Source organism: Protopterus annectens, chromosome 7.part0, assembly GCF_019279795.1.
Source record: "Protopterus annectens isolate FY-2018-M chromosome 7.part0, PAN1.0, whole genome shotgun sequence".
Classification (NCBI taxonomy): Eukaryota; Metazoa; Chordata; order Ceratodontiformes; family Protopteridae; genus Protopterus; species Protopterus annectens.
This window is the reverse complement of record NC_056739.1, coordinates 1,253,715,941-1,253,739,112: the sequence shown is the minus strand read 5'-3', so window position 1 is coordinate 1,253,739,112 and position 23,172 is coordinate 1,253,715,941. Positions and strand designations below refer to the sequence as shown.

Below are 23,172 nucleotides of genomic sequence, written 5' to 3'. Positions count from 1 at the left end.
ATGGCTGCAGGTGGCCTAGCAGCTCCACGTGCAGGGGTTGAAATATCCAAGGGAATAGTGTCAGATAATTCCTGAGAAACTGCAACAGCAGGTGGGTTTTCTGAAGCCGATTCCACCAGGTTGGAAGAGGCCTTGGTAGAAGGTAAGTTTTCGGCTGAAGGAAGAACCGCTTGCTCGGTTTCAGCCGAAACCGAGACACTCCTGGTTGGCTTAACCGCGGTTTCGCCGGCCGCGGACCGCGAGTGTCGGTCCTTTTCCTTGCGCTTTTTAGACATTTGCGTAGTCGGAGGATCCGACGGCATAATATAAGCAAAATCGGAGCCGAAAAACTCCTCAGCAAATTCAGACCGACGTCTAAGCGTCCGCCGGTTAAAAGAAGCACAGGCTAGACAAGCTGCTACGTCGTGGTCTGGGCCTAAACAGGGTAAGCAGTAAGAGTGGAAATCTTTATGAGGTATTTGTTTCCCACAAGTTAAACAGTTATTCACTTTTTCTGACATCGGCTGAGGCAAGAAAGAGTCCCGAACGGGGTACTTAGCTTTTTAGAAGTCTTCGTAGTAGTATTCGGTAGTAGTAATCTCTGGTTCTGACAGACCGGCACTTGCGAACAGCTTCTGCTTCGGGCGCCACGCGGCAAGAAAGACTGAGGAAAATGGCGTCGGCTGATGCCTTTATACCCGAATAACTGCAGCTATGACGTCGGGTGAAGTGCGACACCAGCCGAGGCCAGACCCAGACTTTGGAATCCGGCCGACCGAAGGGCTGCCTGACGACAGGACAACCCATTTGTAAGGACTGCAGATGCATCCTTGAAGGACATCAGAGTTGTTACAGTACAAAAACATAATTTTAGGGATAAGGTTTTCAAGCTGGTGACTAATCATGGTAGTAATGTAGGGTTTTTCAAGCGTCTCATCCACAAACACTGAGACATTCTTATGGTAGATAACAAAATATCTGAGTTAGTTCCTGCACGTTGTTTATTTTCTTACAGAAGAGGAAAAACTATTGGTAATTCCTGTAATTATAAGAAAAGTGTTGGACATAAAATGGACACACAGAGAATAGATTGCATCCCTATGGTGGGTTGCCAACCATGTGGGCATTGTTCTGCATATAAGTATGTTTTAAAAACATAATTTACATCTAGGAATACTCCCAAAGTTTTTGATATCCTTTGTTTTGGTACTTGCTGCTCTGACTGGGTAGTTCATTTAGCTACTTGCACATTTTCAGATTTTTATGAAGGACAAACATCCAGACAACGCAAAACCTGGATTTTTGAGCATATGAGTGACATTAGAAATGGACACTTGTCTAATGCATTACATAAACATGCCCAGAAACATCCTTCTGCTGTGCGTAATTTCACTGTTATTGACAGGATTAATCTAGCTTCATGCAATACCTTAGGTTGACATGGTATCCTGAATAATGAGGAATATTCCTGGATATTGAGATTGCGGGTTTTATTTTCACCGGGGCCCAATGAAGTGATTCTGTCTCTAAAAGGGTGGCGATTCTCTAATGGTTCTCCATTTGTATATTTAAATGTGGCATTGTTGTTTGGAACTTTAACACTGATGAAGGGATGAAGTTGCCGAAACCGATCTGTTCCTTAATTAAATCAGCAAAACCGTTTATTTAATATTTCAAGTGTTGGCAGCTGCTGTTTGCATATGTACATTTCCCATATCTGTCCAACAGCTTATTACTTCCAGCTGAAGGATGGAACAAAACACACACTTCTGAGAGAGCTCTCTTTGTAGCTGTAGCAGCAGCAATGGCATAGACTGAAGGACCCTTGCTCCAATAAGACCTATCCTTGTGCAGAATTAAGATTTTCTTGGTTTTGCATAGGATCAGCTCCATTACATTAGGGTTTTTCCATGCTCTCCTGGACACAAGGCCAACAAGCATGTTAGGTGGGGGTTACCACCCAAGAAATGGAAGGGTTCGCAGCAAAGACCTTGAGAAAATCTGACTCGTTAGGGGATGGGGCTTGAATGGTCCAACCCCCTGTTGTCTCAGCAATTCAAAGTCATCACTGAAAAAGACAGTCACAGGGGATTTGGGGGACCCCTCCCCCTTTTATGACTTTATGGGGTATTTAGATGCCTCCTTTTACACTGATGCTTCTTATGTACATCTCTAGGGAAGAGACCAAGGGAGACGAACACTGGGGGAGCCCCGGGTCAGAGTCTGTTCAAGACCTTGTGCTGCAGGCTATTCCTGAGCAAGTTTATGTGAAACAAAAGTCCCAGCGAGACAAGATCATCAGGATGGATCTGATACTGGGGTGAGATGAGAGCTAGTCACAGAGTGCAAAAAAACTTTTTTACAACATCTAACACCAATACCAGTGGCCAGACAACTGGGGAAGGACCTTCCTCAGTCTGCAGACATAGGAGAAGCCATCGCCACAACTACCTCAGTTGAGTACGAAGCAGAAACCAGCTCTGAGTTATACAGAGCCAAAGCACTAAGGGCAAGAGAGGCTCACACCATCTCAGAAAAAAAGTTATGTACTCACCATAATGCTCCATCTGAGTAGTTGTACTTCATTTGTCTTCAACCTGTGGGAATATGGATTCGTATCGGATCCGAGCCGGCAACTTTGTTAGCATCAGCTCAGAGCTCCAAACTCCTCTCCTTACCCATAATACACCTCCACTGCCTTCCTTCCCCAGATCGAGTTTGCTGAACTTGTACGGAGAACCCGACCTGAAAAATATACTCGTGACCTATACTGCAGCCTGTAGGCTGATCATGCGCCAAGGTCCGGGTGAAGGAGGGATGGACGGTTGAAGACAAATGAAGTACAACGACTCAGATGGAACGTTATGGTGAGTACATAACTTCTTTATCTGAAGAGGTTTACTTAATTTAGTCTTCAACCTGTGGGACTAAACTCCTGGGAGGCCCTCATGGAAAGAAATTCCAGAGCACCGCAGAACCAAAGGATGCTCTCCTTCTGGAAGTCCAATCCAATTTGTAATGAGAAATAAACGTATGAGATGAGGACCAAGTAGCTGCAGAACAAATATCATCCAAAGACACTCTAGACCAAAAGGCCACAGATGTAGCCATGGACCTAGTGGAATGAGCTTTCACCTGACCTGGAGGAGACATGCCTCTGTCCTTATAGACCTGCAGGATGCATGAAGAAATCCATCTAGCTATAGTGAGCTTGGAGATAGGTTCCCCCAAAAAGGGTTTATAGAAGGATACAAACAATTGATCAGATTTATGGAAATTTTTTGTCCTGTGTAAACAGAATCGTAACGGTCTATGAACATCCAACATGTGGAGTTTGTATCCCATCTTGTTCATAACATTAGGAAACAAATAGAGGCAAATTGATAGTCTGATATTGATTGGTGATGCCACCTTAGTAAAAAAGGATGGATTGGTTCGAAGGGAAACACTATCTTTGTGAAAAATCATGTAAGGTATTTTGATGGACAAGGCCTGTAATTCTGAAACCCTTCTTGCAGAGGTAATAGCCACCAGAAAAGCTGTTTTCCCAAGATAAAAATTTTAGATCTGCAGTTGCGGCAGGCTCAAAAAGCAGAGCGACCAAAGCTTGAAGAACCATAGTAAGGTCCAATGGAGGAAGAGGATCTTTGACCGGGGGGGGGGTGTGGGGGGGGGACAAAAAGTTGCCTTTGATAAAGGCTTTAAACAGTCTGGAAAAGGCTAGAGGCAGAATTCTCGCCCACATAAAAACGAGAGATGGCAGCCAACTGAACTTTGATGGTAGCAGCACTAGCTCCGTGTTGAAAAATATCAGCTAGAAAATCAAGAATGGCAGAAATAGGAGCCGTGAACTCAAAAGTGTGGCTCAAAAGGAAAACCATTTCCACTTGCGGAGATAAACCTTCCTGGTCGAAGACTTATGAGCACCCACCAAAATAGATCTAACCACGGAGGATAGTGCAGGAGTCCTAGCAATCGCGGGAACTGGAGCAGCCAAGCTGTGAGCTTCAGGCTGTCCAGATTCGGATGAGGCACCCCTGAAAGGTGTGAAATTAAATCCTGAATAGGATCTAGAATCCAATGCAGAGCCAGAAGGTAAGACTAAAGGAAGGGAACCATACTCGGCGAGGCCAGAACAGGACAATGAGGGTCACTTTGCTGCCCAGTCGATGAGCTTTCTGTAGAAATCTCAGAATGAAAGGTACTGGCGGGTAAGCATACAGAAGACTGGGAGGCCAAACATGAACTAGAGGAGGGTCTCTGGGGGACTCCCCCGGCAGGGGGTTCAGAGCAAAAAACTTGCTGCACTTCCCGTTGGAAGGAGATACGAAGAGATAGCAGCAAGATTGACCCCACTTGCTGAAGATCTATTCCGCTACTGACAGATTCAGAGACCACTCGTAAGGCATCAGATTGGTCTGACTTAGCCTGTCCGCTAGGATGTTGGATTGTCCTGGAAAGTGCATTGTGATGAGAAAGCAACCAGTGGAGATCGCCCATTCCCACACTCTCATGGCCTCGCGACAAAGGGGGATACGATCTGGTCCCTCCGTTTGCTGATATACCAGACCACTGACATGTTGTCTGACTGAACTGCAATCATGCCCGGAGGAAGAAAGGCATGAAGGGCCTGCAACACTAGAAGGACCGCCCTCATCTTTAGGACATTTATATGCAAGCTGGTCTCTATGGGGGACCACAGGCCTTGACTGTCCTGCCCAAACAATGCCCCCCCCACCCGATTTGGGAGGCATCCGTGGTCACTGTGGTTTGGGCTGGGGCTGGAACAAAGGGTCACCCCTCCAAAATGTCCAGAGAGCTCATCGACCATATGAGGGACGACTGACAGACTCGACTAAGTTGAATTGGATATGTTAACAGCAGTTCCAACAGGGACCATTGTACAGCTAGAATCCACTGTAAAATCCTCATGTGTAACCGAGCACATGGGAGAAGAGTTATGGTCGCCGCCATCGAGCCTAGAGCCCTCAACACTGATTCCACCACTGGAAGACGAGAGTGGTAGATCAGGAAGACATGCATTCTCAGGTTTTGAACTCTCTCCGAGGTCAGGAATATTTTGCACTGAAGAGTATCTATCCTGGCACCAATGTAATCTATCACCTGTACAGGCTCTAGGAGAAATTTGGATGTGTTGATTGTGATCCCCCAAACGCAGGGCAAGTGTCAGGAAATAATCCCTGGTTTGGGAAAGTAGATGCCCGGTGGGAGCAGTGAGGAGCCAATCGTCCAGGTACGGATAGACCCGAATCCCCTGAAGTCTCAGGTGAGCCGCTACAACCGCCATCACTTTGGTAAACACCCTGGGGGCTGTGGTGAGATCAAAGGGTAGGGCTTGAAATCGGTAATGATCGACTCCTAGCCAGAAGCGGAGGAACTTCCTAGAGCTTCTGTGCATTTTTATGTGATAGTAAGCATCCTGGAGGTCTAATGAGCACATCCAGTCGTTCTCTTGCAGGTACTGCAAGATGGACTGTAATGTGACCACCCAGAACTTCTCTTTGGCAACTGACGGGTTCAGGGTAGAGAGGTCCAGAATGGGCCTTAAGTCCCCCATTTTCTTTGACACCAAAAAGAACCTGGAGTAGAAGCCCAATCCGGACTGATCTGGGGGGACGGTTTTGATGGCTCATTTTCCTAGCAACTTGGAAATTTCCTGTGTTGCTGCCTTCCTTTGCGTGGGTGGTACATTCAGGAGGTATCTGGGAGGTATGGGGGAACCTACGAAGGGGATAGTGTATCCTCTGGATATAATTTGAAGCACCCAGCGGTCCATTGTTATGGACTCCCATGCCACTGGGTGCAAGGACAATCATCCCCTGACTGCCTCCAAAGTACAGCAGTTGGGCAAACCCATCAGGGTTTCTGCCCAGGTGTGTCCGAGAAAGGTTCGAGACCCGAAGTTCCGTGGACCCCCTCTGTCTCTGGGCCAGCGTCCATTCTGTCCCCCTCTGCCTCTGGGGAAGAAGAGCCCAGAGTGTCCCAGGAATACTGTGACTTCTAGAACCACATCTTCTTTTGCCTTCTCTGATACCAGGAAAAGGACCCTTAAGGGTTAGAGAAGCAGATCCTGAAGGCAGACAGTGTCTTCCCATCCTTCTCACTCTGGAATAATGTCTCCTTGACTGTCTTACCGAAGAGTGTAGAGACGTCATAAGGGGCATTGGCAAAAGACACCTTGAAGGGTTAAGAAAATTGACATAACCTACACCTTATGGACACGCCGGACCCAGCCGCCCTAGCCGCTCCTTCCGTTGCATGGGAGAGGAGTCGCATGGACATGTTAGATACTGCTTTTAGAGTGGCCATCCTCACGGAGAACTAAGCCTTGTCCTCCTGTGACATGGACTTGGCGGAGACTCCTCCAGCTCCTTGACTAGGTCGCGTTGGCGTCTAGTGACATGGGCCAGGTAATTCAGCACTCTAATCGAGAAGGTAGCTGAAGCGTACACTTGCTTTCCCTAGGCAGTCCATCATCTGTGACTCTCAGTCAGGAGGGTGGACCATCATGGCTTCCATGGGGGAGCCCTTATTCCAAGATGGCCTATCTAGGGGGGGGGGGTGGGCTAAGGATCTTATCAGGTTGCTTTGATATGGGTTCCATGGTGTCTGGTTCCTTCCATGCTTGCAACATGACCAAATCCAGCAAAGGATCCATGGGAGGGGACACCCAGGAAGTAGATGGGCGCATGCCGAAAGTCTCCAGGAACACAGACTCATAAGAAGAGGGTTTGGGGGGGAAGATCAACCTCCTCGCTGGAGCAGGATCTCCATGCTGTCTCTGAAGGAGACATCCTCGGGAGGTGACCTTGGGGAACCCTCTCCATCATCTAAGTCCATGTCCTTGGTGAGAGATTCTGGGGAGGAAGTGCCTCCTCTTACACGTATGCTTGTGAGGCACAACCCCGGTGGGGATCTCCGGGGGGGGGGGGCACTCACAAGCCATTTGTTCCTCGGGGGGAACCATTTGGGGCTCTTCGACCACAGGCTGTCCCTCTGGTAAGACGATGGAGACCACAGACAGAGCTAAGGGGGTCTGGGAGGAGTTCGAAGGGGCGGACAGGGGTCTCGATCCAATGGTGAAGACCCTTTCTACATCGAACGCTGAAGGAGACTGAACCTCCTGACAAACCAATAAGGAGATTGGTCTCCCCGGGTCTGACGTGAGAATCTGAGACTGGCCCGAGGTGGACAGAGCTCCAAGAGAGGGAACCTGGCCCGACAAAGTCGTAGCCAATGAAAAAGGTTCCACTCCCATCAGACATCCAAGCTCCGGCTCCAAGAGTGACTTGGATCCAAGCTGGTTAGATCCAAAATGCTTCATGCAGCTGTAGGTGTCGAGGAAGCATGTACCATCAGCGCCAAACCCCTGACCAAAGCCAACCTCGGATCTGAATACTCCAAGCCCAAAGGTCGGATCGGAGAAGGAGAAATGGGTTGAAAGAAAGGAAGCGAGCTCCCCCCCTCCAGGAGGGGGGGGCTGGCAAGACCCCCATCTGGATCTGTGTATGGATAAAGCACCTCCTCATCTTAACCAGATCCATATCAGATAAGAAGCGGGTGGGTCGTGACGAGGCCACGGACTCCAAACTGGCGGGTCGGGGGACCAAGGCCAGAGAGGCTAGACGTGTCTCCTACAGCTCTAGGCAGAACCTCTGAGATCGGAGCAGAGGGGAGTCATGAATCCATGCTGACTTGCTGGGAGAAGCGAGGTCTGGGCACCTCTTCCTCTTTTCCATCATCTTCGATGCTCTCTCCCTTTCTCTACCTCTCTTCTGGTCTGCTACCACAAACTTTGGTACAGGAGGTTGAGTCCCAGCCTGGGAGGGAGGAGAAGCCAGAGGAAGAGAGAAGGGAGGAGAAGCCAGAGGAAGAGAGGAGGGAGAGGCCACCATAGCAGCTGCTGTGACTGAAGCCGAAGACGAGGAAAGAGTTGGAAGAAGACCTTTGAGGGCCAACTTGGCCTTCCTATCCTTTAGGGCAAGGGGGTTGAAGCCTGCACAAATGCTACAATCCACACTAAGGTGGGCCACACCCAAGCACAAATCACAGTGTGGCCATTCGCTGGGGATAGCTTATGGCCACACTCTGTGCATCGAAAACAAGCTTTTTAGCCATACTAAAGCTAGAAAGATAGTCTTGAAAAAGACAGGAAACTTCTTTCTAAAAGATCACACACACACACACACACACACACACACACACACACACACACACACACACACACACACACACACACACACACACACACACACACACACCACACTAGTCTATAGAAAACACTGAGGGGGTAGGTGCATCACAGAACAAACTACTCTACCTACCTAAAAACACTAACACTTGACGCCAAAGCGATGGGGAGGAGAAGGGGAACCTACACTAACTGATAGAAAATTAGAAATTTAGCTACTCACAAAAAGGTTATAAACCCACTGCTAATTGGAGCTCAGAAGACACGACGCAGAAGTAAATCGTGGCACACAAGATCTGGGGAAGGAAGGCAGTGGAGGTGTATTATGGGTAAGGAGAGATGTTTGGAGCTCGGAGTTGATGCTAGCAAAGATTCATCCTCTATGCCTGGGACCTCAGCCCAGACCCCTCAGCTCCAGAATGCAGATGGCTCCAGTGAAGCCAGAGTTGAACACATCAAAATTGAAGTTGTTGTTGCCGTAGCCAGTCAGGCTTTCAGCATCAGTGAGGAAGAACCATGCAGAGGTGCATCAGATTCAGGATCACTGGTGCTGAAGAATGGACCGAAGAGGAGCAACTAGATATGGTGCAGATGTTCCAGCCCCCTCAACTCTTGGAGCCAAAGGGGATGGAAAAATCCCCAGGTTAATCTGGGACTTCAAGAAGATCCACATCTTGTCCAAGCTGGATTGTCAAACTCAGAGTGGACCTTACAGATCTAGAGGAAGCCATAGAGGATGGTTTTACAGACCAATGTAGGTGCATATCTAAATCTTGGATCCTGAATGGGGAAGACTATACACTCAAGGGAGAAGGCACTGGCAAAAACTCAGGATCCAGAATAATGGCCAATAAGAGAGAGTGGAGCCAAGTCAAAAAAGGGCTCTGAATCTGCAGTGGGGGACTGAAACGGCTCCAGCACTAGAACCAACTGGATTGGGGATCAGTACCCAAGGAGGTGCTTATATCAGATCCATAGTGGAAGCAGAGGAGACAATGGGCCTTGGGACAGTATACAGTGGGTCACCTATGACAGAAAGCTCAACATTTTCTGACCTATTTACTCTTTTCTTTTCCTCTTTCCTTTTTTTTCTCTCACTCTTTCGCTTTCCTGTGTCTATCTCACTTCCCTTTTCCTACAGGTTCCTTGAAAGGAAGAGGGTTAACCTGAGTAGGAACCAGCCAAGGAAGAGTCGTGAATAAGCCCCTTCAACTTTAACTTGGCCCATTGACTGGCCAGTGTCCTGGTCCCAAAACAGGCACAGGCCTGGCAGTCTGTATCCAAATGAGTAGCTCCTAACAAGCAGACACAGTGATTATGGGAGTCCTGAGGAGGCAGTTTATGACCTCACTCAAGGCACTTTTGAAAGCCCAAAATCTTGTCTGCCACATTAAAAGAACTAGCACTAGAATAACCACCAAGTAGAAATTCCAGTCAGGAAAACAGAAAAAGGTGAACTACAGCAGGGCATCCAGAAGACATCTAACCTAAACACCTAGGGCTATACGTTATTTTTATTTTTTATGGGAGAGGAGGAAAGACCCATAATGTTAACTAACTATTAAGAAAACAAGTAGAATACAATTTAAAAACCACCCAAAACACTCATATCCTACAGCCTCAGTAGAACCGGTCACTGAAGAGTGTCAAATGAGATCCAAGATGATTTAGCAATGAACAGCATTATAGGAGGTCAGTCAGAACTTCAGAGCAGAGATTTTGAAGTGCCAGCCTCAGACTTGAAACCCCACAGGCTGAGGCAGACAGAAAAGACATCAGATCTGCTATTTCTGACAATTCTTAACAGCTAGCCAACATCTCAACACCAAAAGAACTGCTTGCCTGCACGACCCTCTTAGAATGTTATACTTCACTATATAGTTATTGTACTTGCAATGATCCCACAGCTGCCCTCTTGGGCCAAGGTACCAGAGGGTCCACTTGGCTGGATAAAGTATTTAATGAACTATATTTGCTGCAGTATGTCAGATATACAACTTTAAACATGCCACTATCTGAAAGGTATTGCACATTCTATGGTACACTGTTTCTAAAAGGTAGTCTTAATAAGTATTTCATTGAAGCTATAATAATACGTGTTTATTAAAATAAGTAGAAATGCAGTTAAGCTTATCAATACTGGTATATGCTGTTTCTAGAGGAGTGACAAACCCAATACATTTTTATTAGTGTTACATTAGTTTTGCTGCAATTTTGCTCTACATGTTAACATGTAGCTGCTATGATCGCTTTCTAGGCCTGTTTTTGTCACATAGTGTACCTTCTTAGCGGTTTTATTTTGGTGGTCTGACTGTGGATGAATATTGCTTTGGCGTACCTTTAATTAAGCCGCAAAACAGCTCACAATGTGCTCCTAGAAATTACTAGAATACAGGTAGTTTAAAATTGATGTGACTAGTTCGCGCCATTCAAAGACGCCCAAAACTTATGCCTATGTTCTAAGGGTACACTGCAACAGTAATCTTTCCTTGAAGTAAAATTTACAAGGCGTTATACACGCGCCAGTTAATAAGCGCAGAATCTATGCTTATGCCCTTAGGGAATATTGTAAGTGAATCATGCTTACTGTTTTGGATTAAAGGCTGTGTGTATAATGGTTAAGGTACAATAAGCTAAGGCATCTAATTTCATGCCTTTTCTAGCCCATAGTGAATACTTGCGGCAGAGTATCAGACACATAGTTGGCCACACACCTATTAACCGAGCTTCTAATTAAGCCAATTGATCCTTATCTGAACAGGGCCAACTCCACCACAAATCTCTCAGGGGTTCTATTAGATTAGGTATGCTAAATGAGCTCCAAGCAGCGTTTTTGCACTGACTGAATCTTGTGTAGATCTTGAGTTTTTGCCGCCGGAAGAAGAGCAAGCCGTAATCTGCGATATCCTCAATAAACCCAATTCTCAGAGATTTCTCGGTGGTGACTGTTTTGTTTTTGACTGCTTTTTTTATTTCAAAATACTTATAGATATAAGAGATTTATGCAACCTCTCCAAAGAGCTTAACCCCTCCTTTAATATATTTTAAAACTTTAAAACACTACCATTAAAAGATACTAAACGGCTGCAGAATTACAGTAGCTATTTAGCGTGCCCATTCTTTATTGGGCACCCAATATGCAATAAAATTTGATACAGCGCCACCTAAGCGCCCGCCCTTACCAGTGGATACAGTAACAAGTTTAACTCCACTATGGAAAGTAGGAAATGGCTTTATAAAATATACCGCCCTGTGAGTGCCGGTTCTTTATAGACCGTTAAGTGCTAAAAGGTTCTTTATAGAACATTAATAAGTGCTTAAAGGTTTATTATAGCGCCACCCAACCACTTTTCCTTACCTGAGGATCTTTTAGACATATCTAAGTCCTCAGTTAAAAGCCAGAAATCGGATTTACTTTGTACTCCATTTCTTAGCACGATAATTCATTATCATACAAAATAAGGCTACCGCAATGCCACCTGAATGCTTACCCTTACCAGGAGAATATTTCTCATTCTCACCCTCCCTTAAAAGCCAGCAAATGGCTCTTAAAGACACAACATCCACATAGAGAACAATAATGGGCTAGGGTTAAATGTACCCCCCTCCAACAGTGCTAACAAAAGGGGCTGATTATTGTTTTAAAGTTGTCTTATATTGCTGCTGGCAAGTCTTTATAAGTATTTACAAACTCTGATGTAATTAGCTTTACTGCTGTTGTTGAATAGAGCAGAATTGCTTGTTAACTGCTTTCTATATTTAGTGGTTGATAACTACTGTTTTATAATGTCCTATATTGTTGCTGGCAAAGTCCTTACTTGTATTTATAAACTCTGATTTAATTCGTTTATCTACTGCTGCCAAGCAGAAAATATTTTTTTTAACTGCTGTCTATATTTATATTGTTATACAAAAGGGGTACACAAGTGCTGCATCATATAACCTTGCATTGCTGCTACCAAAGAATTAATATGTATTACTGCTAACCAGCTCTTATGCCCCTGTGAATGACTGTTAATTTCATTATGCATATGGTTTTTGAAATGTACATTGGATACTGCAATAATTGAGTCAGGGTTTGATTACTGTTATTTGGGAAGTTCTACCTTGCTTTATCTATGTCTCTTATCCCCTATCTTGTCTCTCTTGCCTCCTAAAGTTACTATACTCATCCTGGGCTTCTAGTGCTAATCAGCAGGAAGCTAAGAACCCTCTCCAAATATCGGCGGGTCACCTCATTGCAAAACAATCCTACAATCCCCTTTCAAGGAAAACAGTAAAGTATGTCTGCGGAATAATTCCAACAAGAAAGACTTCCTATTGACTGCACCAAAAATATAAATGTTATACCCAGGCCTGAGCTAGGACAGCCAGCAGCCTTTGCTTCCCCTTCTACATTACCTTCACTATCTCACTCCTCCTACCTGTATAGATACCCCCCTTGTTTTTCTCACTTTACAACTGTATAGTTACTACCTGTATAGATACCCCCCTTGTTTTTCTTTTTCTCACTTTACAACTGTAGTCTACCATTTTTACTCCCTCAATCAAGCCTGCAATACTTGAATTGCCCACTAGATGGCACCCTAATTCCAGACATTTTCTACTCTTACCCTTTTTTCTCATAATCAACTCCTTACCTCAGTTCTTAACTTCAGTAGTCCCAGAAGTGCTATTTAGCAATCTCTTTTGTTTTTTCCTTCATTTCTACTGTCCACAGACACCTCTCTAGTCCTCTCTCTCTTTTTTCTTTTCCCCTTCATATCTACAGACACCTTCTAGCCCCTATTCATAGGTTCACAGGTTCATAGGTTCATACTAGGCTATCTGCCCGAGGGCATTTATAAGCCTAGCCCATAGTTTTGTGGCTTACGCCACCCCTTAGTTTGGAGAAACTATGCCCATTATTTAGCTGTGCCTCTGTCGAGCAGTGACACTGAGGTAACCCCTGGGGTGTATCTGCGATCTCCCATCCATTGGTCAAGATTCCTCTTGAACAAGGCCAGCGAGGTGCTCTACCTCACATAAACCGGGATTTTGTTCCACAGCATAGGGAGTCTTTGGGTGATGAATCTATCCCTCCAGCACGTCCTATTAATAACCGTGTCGAGGTTTAAGTCATTCTACCAATAGACTAAGCCTAGCTGATTGTTTCTCATTAACTGCTCCAGCATCTGTTTTTACCTGCTCCATTCGCCCTCTGGGCTCACTCTAAACTATTATATCCCCTGAACCAACCACCAAACTATTAGGTGTCACCATTGACAATAATCTGAACTTCGATACCCATATTAACGATACTATAAAAACTGTCAACAAAAAGCTAGGCTCTCTCTATAGGATAAAATCCTTCCTCCTGCCTTCAGCTAGAACCACAATAGCACACACTCATCTAATCTCTTCTCTTCTTTATGCCTCACCTATTTTTACTAACCTATCTAAAAATAATCTTAGCAAATTGGAAATGTCTTACAATAGCATTGCCAGATTTGCAACAGGCAACCCATTCAGAACCCAATCACTGCATTAATTTAAACCAGCTGTGATAGCTTTAACTACAAAATCTGATTAAATTCCATCAACTAACTATAGCCCACAACACTCTTTATAAACCTTCCAAAACTCCTATTCTTTCCACACTAATCACTCCCTATAAAAACCTGGAATCCTTAAGGCCTTCCCAGAAACTTCTAGTACATACCATTAAACCAAACAACAAGGCTGGTGACTCCCTTTTTTTCTAATATTGTTGGAAAAGCCTGGAATCTCCTCCCAAATGAACTCTTCACACTTCCCTCACTTTCCTGTTTCAAAAACAAATTGAAAGTGTTCCTCAAAACTCACTGGTTATGCCCCTGTTCAAAACCTGACTAGTCTATGTGTCTCTAAATACTTTGCTCTTCCTACCACATCTACTCAACAGCAACTCCTTCCTATTTAATCTATTATACTATCTATCTCTAGAATACCTTGACTGTATTAGCATCCTATGATATGCCTGTATTCTGCACTGTAAATTTTACTGTGATAACCTGTGATAGGTACTGTTAATATGATTTATTTGTCTCATGTTTACTAGTTGTTATTGAGTTAATTTCATTGTCCTACCTTGGAGCTTATCTCCCCGGGCCTCTACTGAAAATGGACATGTATCCAGTTAGACTAGCCCAGTCAACAAATGTAAAATAAAAAATAAATAAAATAAACAAATGTACATGTTTTGACATACAAATACACACACAGTTAATCTCTTAAATGATTTCACAGTGCAAAATTTACCTTTACAAGTTACAGACTGGAAGCTGATTCCTGTGATCCCATCACCTGCTACAATAGGTACTGCCCCCAGCCAGCAAGTTCCTTCTGGATCAGAACCATCACATCTTACCCACAATGGTGGTAGTATAGCTGCTGTTTTACTGTCATTCCGTACTTGACACATATATGGATTGTGCGCCAGGGAATAATAGGAAAGTAACTGCCTGAAACAGAATCATTTGATACAATCAACAACCACTGCTTAGTACACAATCTGACAAACGCATTAAGGCCACTGTCATTAAACAATGAATAAATAAAAGCAGTAGTCTTAATTTAGTCATTGCAATAAAAACCTTACCATAACTTTCACGCCTATGGAACATGCACAAGATAAAGAAGAAGCTTCATTATATGGCACCACTATAACAGATTAGTAGTCACTTCTTTACAAAATAAACATTTAAATTCACAAATAATGTCTCATTTGCTTCATCTTTTCATGGAATCTGAAGATCTAATCAACTACAAGCTGTTTATAACAAATTATCAAACATTTTCAATAAACAAAAATAATATGAACATACAAGTCAAAGAAAAGTTGCAACAGACTAACAATTTGAGCCATGTGAAACAAAACGACATGTAACCCTTTGTAGACGGAATGTATTACGGCAAACAATAAAAAAGCCTCTATATTAATTAAAATAGTTACTTTAATGCATATTAAAAACACAGATGCCTGATTTTATAAGTGCAGTAAGGGCACTCAAATGTGCCACTGTACAAATATTACTGCACACCCAGTGACCGCACCACTTTATTCATCATAATCTCAGTACAAGTCAATGACTAACCCAACGATATTTAGACATTTCTCCAAAGCCAACTCTGTTGTGTTTAACGATGACCTGAGGATTGTTCACCCAATCCTTGAAAACTATATAAATAACACAGCTACAGATAACCAATGCTCAACTCCCAGCTCAACTCTTGCGTAGAGGCTCACATTCCTATTCAGCACAAATACAATGCCAAGTTTAGATGCAAACTCCTGTGATGCAAATCTACTAGAAAAACTCCATAATAAAAGGAAAAAGCTCATAGCCCTAAAGAAAAGAACAAAAACGCAACATGTAATCAATCTCAAAAGAGTCAACAAAATTCTGTAGCTAGACCAAATCCTAAAGGGCAAATTACAAACTAAAAATCACTGTCGGTAAAGGATAAACAGACATTTAATTATACTATTATGCAATTGCACAAAGCTTATAACCTAAACATATCTACTAAAATGTTTAGGATAAAGCTATTCATCCTTGCACATACATTCAACTCCAAACTTAACTCTCTTGCCTCTAAACCTGCCAATGCAAGGTATTCAAGTCATAACCCCCTATCCTACCACCAAAAATTAGCTCTAAACAGATAATGAAAGTGCTCTCCAGGGCAAGAAGCACAAGCTTTATGGGTCCAGATAACACGGTCTCCTTGTCAGCAAAGAAATAACCTCTATCAGACCTCCTTCTTAAATGATTCAACCACAGCTCCTTCAATAGACGCATAGCAGAAACCTGAAGAGCAGTTTTAGTAGTTCCTCCCAACACAAGGGAGGCCCCTATCATAGACCCTGGAAACTAGACCCATTAGTCTCAACAGCATCATTAGCAAGTTCATGGATCTCATGAAAAGAACACAGCAAAACTACAATCCTTAGACACTAACCAATTTGGTTTTGTAAATCAATGACCATGCTTATTAAACCTACTCGATGTCTGTGCAAAGATCTTACTTTGATCTAGATAAGGCTTCTGACAACTCCCTGGCATCATTGATAAACTATAGTTAAATCCCTGTGAAATCACTGGTTTGCCAACTGACTCATTAGTTGATGACACACCATCCCCCAAAACACTTGTCAACAGTGGTATATCCCAGGGCTCTGTTTTGACACCATTTCTATTTGGAGTCTTCTTTCTTATGTCAAATCTAACCCTCAAGGCCTCCAGCTGACCAAGTTCACTGGCAACTGCAAGCTTATGAGCCATCAACAGCTCTAATGAAAACACTCTTCCCCCCTAGAAGGCATAGATTTGGAAAACTAGTTCTGTTAGTTAAAGGTCTAAGGCAGACCACTAAAAAATGTGGCATTGCACAGCTTCTTAAATAGGAATTATTGCATACCTATCATATAAACATCCTCCTCCTTAAAATACATGTTGTCATTAGAGAACTAGACACTTTCACAGACAAACCTACCCTCTGTCCACAACATATTCATTATCATTAGGAAAGCCTTCTATCTCACCAAAATAGTTAAGGACATTTCTTCTCTGTCAAAAGAGGTTGGCATTCCCCTCTACTTGTCCCTCATCAGGCCCATACTAGAATACAATATACCGCTTGTTAATATACTTGTCCCTCCACCTATCCTACCTTGAAAATCCCCAGGGTTTCCTCACCAAAAGAACTCGCGTATCTGAACTCTCTGCATTATCCAGAGCATCTTAAAGCCCCATCTCTCTTCTCAGTCTCCTAAAGGCTCCTACGTGGTAAACTATGGCTGGTCTACAAAGCTTAAAATAACTCAATTCTACTCAATCTATTACATATCTGCATCATTGGTAGTAACACAAACACAAGACCAAGGAGCCTAAACATATAGTGCAATATAAACAGGAGTTGTAAGAATGACAGATATGTTCCCAAAAGAACCATCCACTTCTGTAACACACTTCCATTTTGTGCAAAGAAAGTAAATCTCTCATTATATTCAAATTTAATGAATACAAACTGATTGGAAACCACAAATGTATCCCTACCCTACACCCACGCTCTTATGGTGGCAGAGTAACTAACTGGGTACAACACTGGCTAGTCTTAAAAACACTTAACTGGTTTGTTGTCTAGAAAAAGAAAGTTGTGTACTCACCATAACAATAGACCTGTGTTGCCGGTTTCTGTCCACTCTCAATGAGTAGGCTTCAGATCCAAACTCAGCTCTGACTTTGGCCACTTTACCAGACTTTAGGAACTGTAGCTCAATCTCCTCCATTCCCCAACATTACCTCAGATGGAGTTTGCCTACAGTTCCCTGAATGCAAAAATATAATACATGTATATCAATACCACTGAAGTAAAGAAAGAGCAATTAATGCATAAAGAAATTCTGCTGTGGAGCTGTTACAGCAGGAAATCCTGCCTAAAACGCAGGTTATAGAGTCATACCAGAAATCCAAAATATGGTTAATAATAAAAAAAAAAACTTCTGTAAAATGGAACGGGGTGGAGGGAAGGGAGTTATGCAAGGACAGAAAAATACACCACAGATCTATTGTTATGGTGATTACATGACATTCATATCTGATGTCTTTTCCATCCATTTCTCAAGGAATCGGACAGAGTCATCATCTATCATGTTACCCGAGTGGTGTCATGCGAGTATGTACCAGAGCACAGCAGAACTGAAGGCAGCTCTATCTCTGGAGATCAGATTCAATTTGTAGTGAGAAACAAAATTATGAATCTTAAACCAAGCAGCAGCTCAAATCTCATCAACTGCGGCCCTAGAAACAAAGTCAAAGAAGCAGAGACTGACCTTGTGGTGAATGTGCTCTTCATGGTCTTGAGTCAGACCTACATTTTGGTAAACTTGAGAAATGCAGGTGATTAACCATATGGCTACGGTGACATTAGAAATGCCTTGTTCCATTTTTAGCTTTTGAAAAGGATACAAACAGTTCACCCGTATTTCTAAAGGGTTTGGTTCAATGAAGATACAAATGTAGTTGCCTTAGTACATCTAGCAAGTGTAACATATTTATCTTTATTAGACAAAATACGGGACGAATGCTGGTAGATCACGCTTTGACTGAAGGAAGTTTCATAAGCTACTTTCAGGTAAAATAAAATAAAAGTTGGTTGACAAAGAAAATACTTTTGTGAAAAATGACATTGTCGCTGGCAAAACAAAGCTTGAATTTTGGATGCTCATCTAGCAGAAGTAATGGCTAGCAAGAAAACAGATTTCCATGACAAAATTTTAAATCAACTTTGGCTGCAGGATCGAAAAGGGGTTGTGCTAAAACCTGCAGCAAAACAGTAAGGTCCGAAGCAAGAGTAGGACCCTTAATATGAGGCTTAAAGAGGAAGGTACTCTTCAGGAAGGCTTTGCACAATTGAGAAAAAACAGAGTCACGATGTTCAAACAAATGAAAATTAGAAATGGCTGCTTTCTGAATTTTAATGGTTGAACAACTGGCCCTGTTTTGGAAAACAGAAGGAGAAATTACATTACTGCAGGAATAGGTGCCAAAAAAAGATCCAGTTTTCGCTCAAATGTCCAAATAGACAACCTTTTCCATTTACTCTTGTATATTTTCCTAGTGGAAGGTTTTGGAGATACAGTAAGAATGTGAACTACTTGGAAGAAAAGCCTGGACTGAAGTGAGAAAACCATGCAGTTAGTTGCAGGGCCTAAATGTCTGGATGAGGCAACCTGGATAAGTGAGACAGAAGCTATGGATTAGGGTCCAGCACCCATGGGGATGTAAACCACGCGAGGCCAAAGAAAGGTGACCACACGTATCAAGTCCAGAAAAAGGGCAATGAGAATGACTGGTCTTCCTCCAAGATACTTCCTGTAGGAATTTGAGAATTAAAGCAGTTGGTGAGTACGCATACAGCACACTAGAGGACTAATTGTGAATTAAAGCATCCATAAGTGACTTCCCCATGGGGAAATTAAGACAGAAAGCCTGTTGCAATTTGAGTTGATAGGAAAAGTGAAAAGATCACAGTAAAGTTGGCCCCACTTGCGAAAGATCTGTGATGTCACTGTGGCAGAATTCTGTTTAATCTGTCTGCTAAAATATCAGAATTTTCCAGTATGTGCATTGCTATTGGAAGACATCACTCTTTGCCAAACTCTCACTGCTTCTCAGCACAGTGGGCAAGGACAGGTTCACTCTGGCTTGTTGATGTTCCAGACCTATCATTTGTCTATCCTGATAAAAAATACACCTAGAGGGGGTGACATTCTTAAAGGCTTGCAACACAAGGACAACTACGTTCATCTCTAAGATGTTGATGTGTAGTCTGGCATCTGGCAGGGACCAAGTACCTTGGACCACCTTCCCTATGTAATGTCCCCACCCCCCCACCCCCCACTTCAGGCAGGAAGTGCCTTGGGCGGGGAAGAAACAAAGGAATTTCCTTGAGCTACTGCCTGAGAATGAACCTACCACTCTATGTGCTCACTACAAATTTTTGCAATACAAATTGGAAAGAACATGAGCTGATGTCTGAAAGTCCACAGAACTGCCATGATCCACTGCAGCAATCATATAATTTCTTCCCAAGAGAACCAAATTAATGGAAATTGCTATTAAACCCAGAGGTTGTAAGACTAACCTGGCAAGTGATGTCTGGTGTAAAAGAAGCTGTAAGGCTTGATTTGTCAAGGTGGACAGTGCTCTGCATCATCCTTGATATCTGTACTGTTGTGTCCAGGTGAGCTAATGTTAACTACAACACTTGATCTGGTGTGAACTTAGATTTTGGGGATTTATCGCAACGCCCAAGAAGGCACAAACTTGGAACATATACTTTCTGTTCCAGAATAGAACAGAGCTCGTAAGAGCAATGAGAAGCCAGTTGCCTTCATAAGGGAATGCAAAACCCCTGCAGACTGAGATGACCTGAGACGACTGACATTCATTTGAACACCTGGCGACGCTCTGGTGAGGCCAAATGACAAGGCCCCATTTTTGTTGCATTTGACCTTATGACCAAACTGGGGCTGAACCTTAGGTTTGTTTTATAAAAGCAGTTTTAACTTGCAGACCATACTTGAAATAAATCATAGCAGGGGTGTGAAATCTACAAAGAAATTGGGTATGAGGCACTGTGTGGCATGTTAGCACTGCAGGATTTATATTACAAGATGCCCATTTTTTGGTAGCTGGCTTTTCAAGAGGGATATCACTTAAATGTGTGACATTACTTATGTATTTTTAATTGGCATTAGTTGACCAGGAAAGTCCACTAGGCAAAGATTCATTTTCAGTGGAGGCCCAGGGAGAAAAGCTCCAAAGTTAACAATAAAGCAAAAAACATTTTCAGTATAGTTACATATCTGGGGAGAAAGGCTCAACAGTTTAAAATACAACACAAACAAGCATCACAGAAATTACATAATTACCAACAGATGTTATTCAGAATAATATACAAGCATCAAACTAAAAGGTAACTATATCACAAAGATTTGGTACATTCTGATGAGAAATTAATAAGGTCTTCCAGTTACTTGAAATAGATTGAAATCACAGGTATGGAATAGAGGATTTTTGTTTAATAGGTTATATAATTAGGGGGGCTTACAATGTATATTAAATGCAGCTTGGATTTTGTAAGAAGTAGACTTTTAGTGCAGCTTTAAAAAGCTTTACAGAGTCTAGTCGGGTAATGGTAGAGGGGAGAATATTCCATAGTTTGGCTATTTTGTAGGAATGACTAACAACAGGGTAGTGTATTTAGCCCATTGAGACATCTGTCCCACATTTCACATACGTTAAGATGGACAGGCCACACAGAAAAAAGTATTTACAAGCACATTTATGCCATCCATATGAAAAAGACAACAGAAATTCACTACAAAAACATCCTATGGTCTGTATTGACTTTGTACTGCAGAAGGTTTCCCCACCTAATGGTGGGAGTGGGAGTCTGATCTGAATGGGGGCTCTCCCTGAAGGAAAAAAAATATAACATTATTTCTAAAGCTGGAAATACCCCAGGTATTAATAGTGTTATTTCTAAAGGATGTGTTTAGAAAAAGAAATCTTTTTCTTTAAGGAAAGCTTTACTAACAATGTTGTTAACTGGTTTTATTACAGGTAATATTAAATTACTGAAGTAGGTAGTTCTTAAATGGCACATTTCTCTTTAAATTTGCTTTCTGTTTTTGGCACGAATATTTGCATTTAAACAGCAGGAACGGATATAATTTTTTTTAACTCTGAAGAAGTGCTGTTAATTTGGAGAATGAAGGAACTTCATGCTTTAAAATAAAAAGTTTTGGACATTTTTGTAGCAGCATTCTCTTATTTTAATATACACACATGCACATAGATTGCATATTATCTCTCTCTCTCTCTACATATATATATATATATATATATATATATATATATATATATATATATATATATATATATATATATATACACATACACACAAACATATTTAATATTAGAAGCTCGAAGTGGGTTTAGTCAAACCCACTTCAAAGTCCGGAGTCTGAATGGTGATAATGTCAACCCCAACATTGTCAAAATACGAATCTCGCCATCTCAACCAACGTTAAAGCCTGTTCCGAGGTTTATGTCGAGTCGACAATGTCGGAATAAGACATTGTCGGTTATGCGGAAGTCGGTCGATGATCCCATCTAGTTCAAGATTCTGATGGTAAACCTACATACATATATATATATATATATATATATATATATATATATATATATATATATATATATTTATACATATACACACACACATATATATATATATATATATATATATATATATATATATATGGGTCTACTTTAGTAGACTGAAAGACCACATAACCGAAAATGAAAACACCTTGACGGAAATAATGAACGTTCACAAGCACGAAAGCCCAAAACAACGAACTCCACTATAACGAAACACCAACAAATACGCGTTAACACAACTAGAATAGATACGCACATATCATGAAATGTAGAGCAAGCTGTTCTGTTTAGAATACCACTTGTAAAAATATGTCAATGCAATCTTGTAAATTCCGAACACAGAGTCATCCATACACTATACACAGCTCTGTTAAACTATACATTCCATCTTGTAAGCAACTCTTGGAGTATAACAGTATTACAGTCATAATCCAGCGTAAATCGCCCACATTCTAAACAACGTGCACTAGTAAGATACCGGACAAAAAATTTCTAACCTATAGCAATCTGTAAGTGGAATCTCACTCACTTCCAGGTCAACTCTTTCAAGTGCAGTTCCACATTTAAGCTAACCACAGAAAGAATTGAGCAAAGTGCCACAACCCTTTGTTAGCATTAAATATAAATAAAAACAAAAGACCAACTGTTAAAGACAAAAAGACGCCAACTCCTATCCCAGGACAGCTAGGCTAAATACAGGTCTTGCAAGTTGTTACAATTCCAAATAACGTTCAAGCGAGGTAAAAATAACGCTTTTATTAACTCAATAAAAGAAGAGCGTTTTCGCCGTGGTATTACCACAGCTTCTTCAGCAGAACAAACAACATTTTTAAAAAAAACGCCAATTAAATATACAGGCTGTGCATGACGTGTTACAAAGGGTAAACCCTTTTAAAGGAACAAAATCACAAACAACGTACTATGCACTTCCCGATTACTACCTATAAAAATTTTAAAACATTTTAAACTCATCTTCCTTTGAAATTAATCTAATAACAATTAATTTTCTTCTAGAAAATGCTATATTTGTTTTCTCAAAACCATTTAAATAATTAAATGAATCTTCATACTAACTACTAAAACTTGAAAACAGAATATGCTTTTGTAAATTATTACTTCTAAACTCATGTCTCATATCCTGATTATATACAATATTTCTTAACTTCAATAACATCTTTACTATAACACATTTTAATGAAAAATGATTTAAATAGTCTAAATATATTT

At 42.0% G+C, this 23,172-nt stretch overlaps 1 protein-coding gene across 1 annotated transcript in view; it reads right to left on the bottom strand.

The window, feature by feature from the left end:
• The window catches only part of ZWILCH (zwilch kinetochore protein), a 1,326,642-nt gene that overhangs the window by 921,932 nt on the left and 381,538 nt on the right, over positions 1 to 23,172 (bottom strand). The window contains exon 5 of the mRNA XM_044077868.1: positions 14,471 to 14,673. Within this exon, the coding sequence (XP_043933803.1) occupies positions 14,471 to 14,673 (203 nt within the window). The remainder of the gene's footprint in view (positions 1 to 14,470; positions 14,674 to 23,172) is intronic.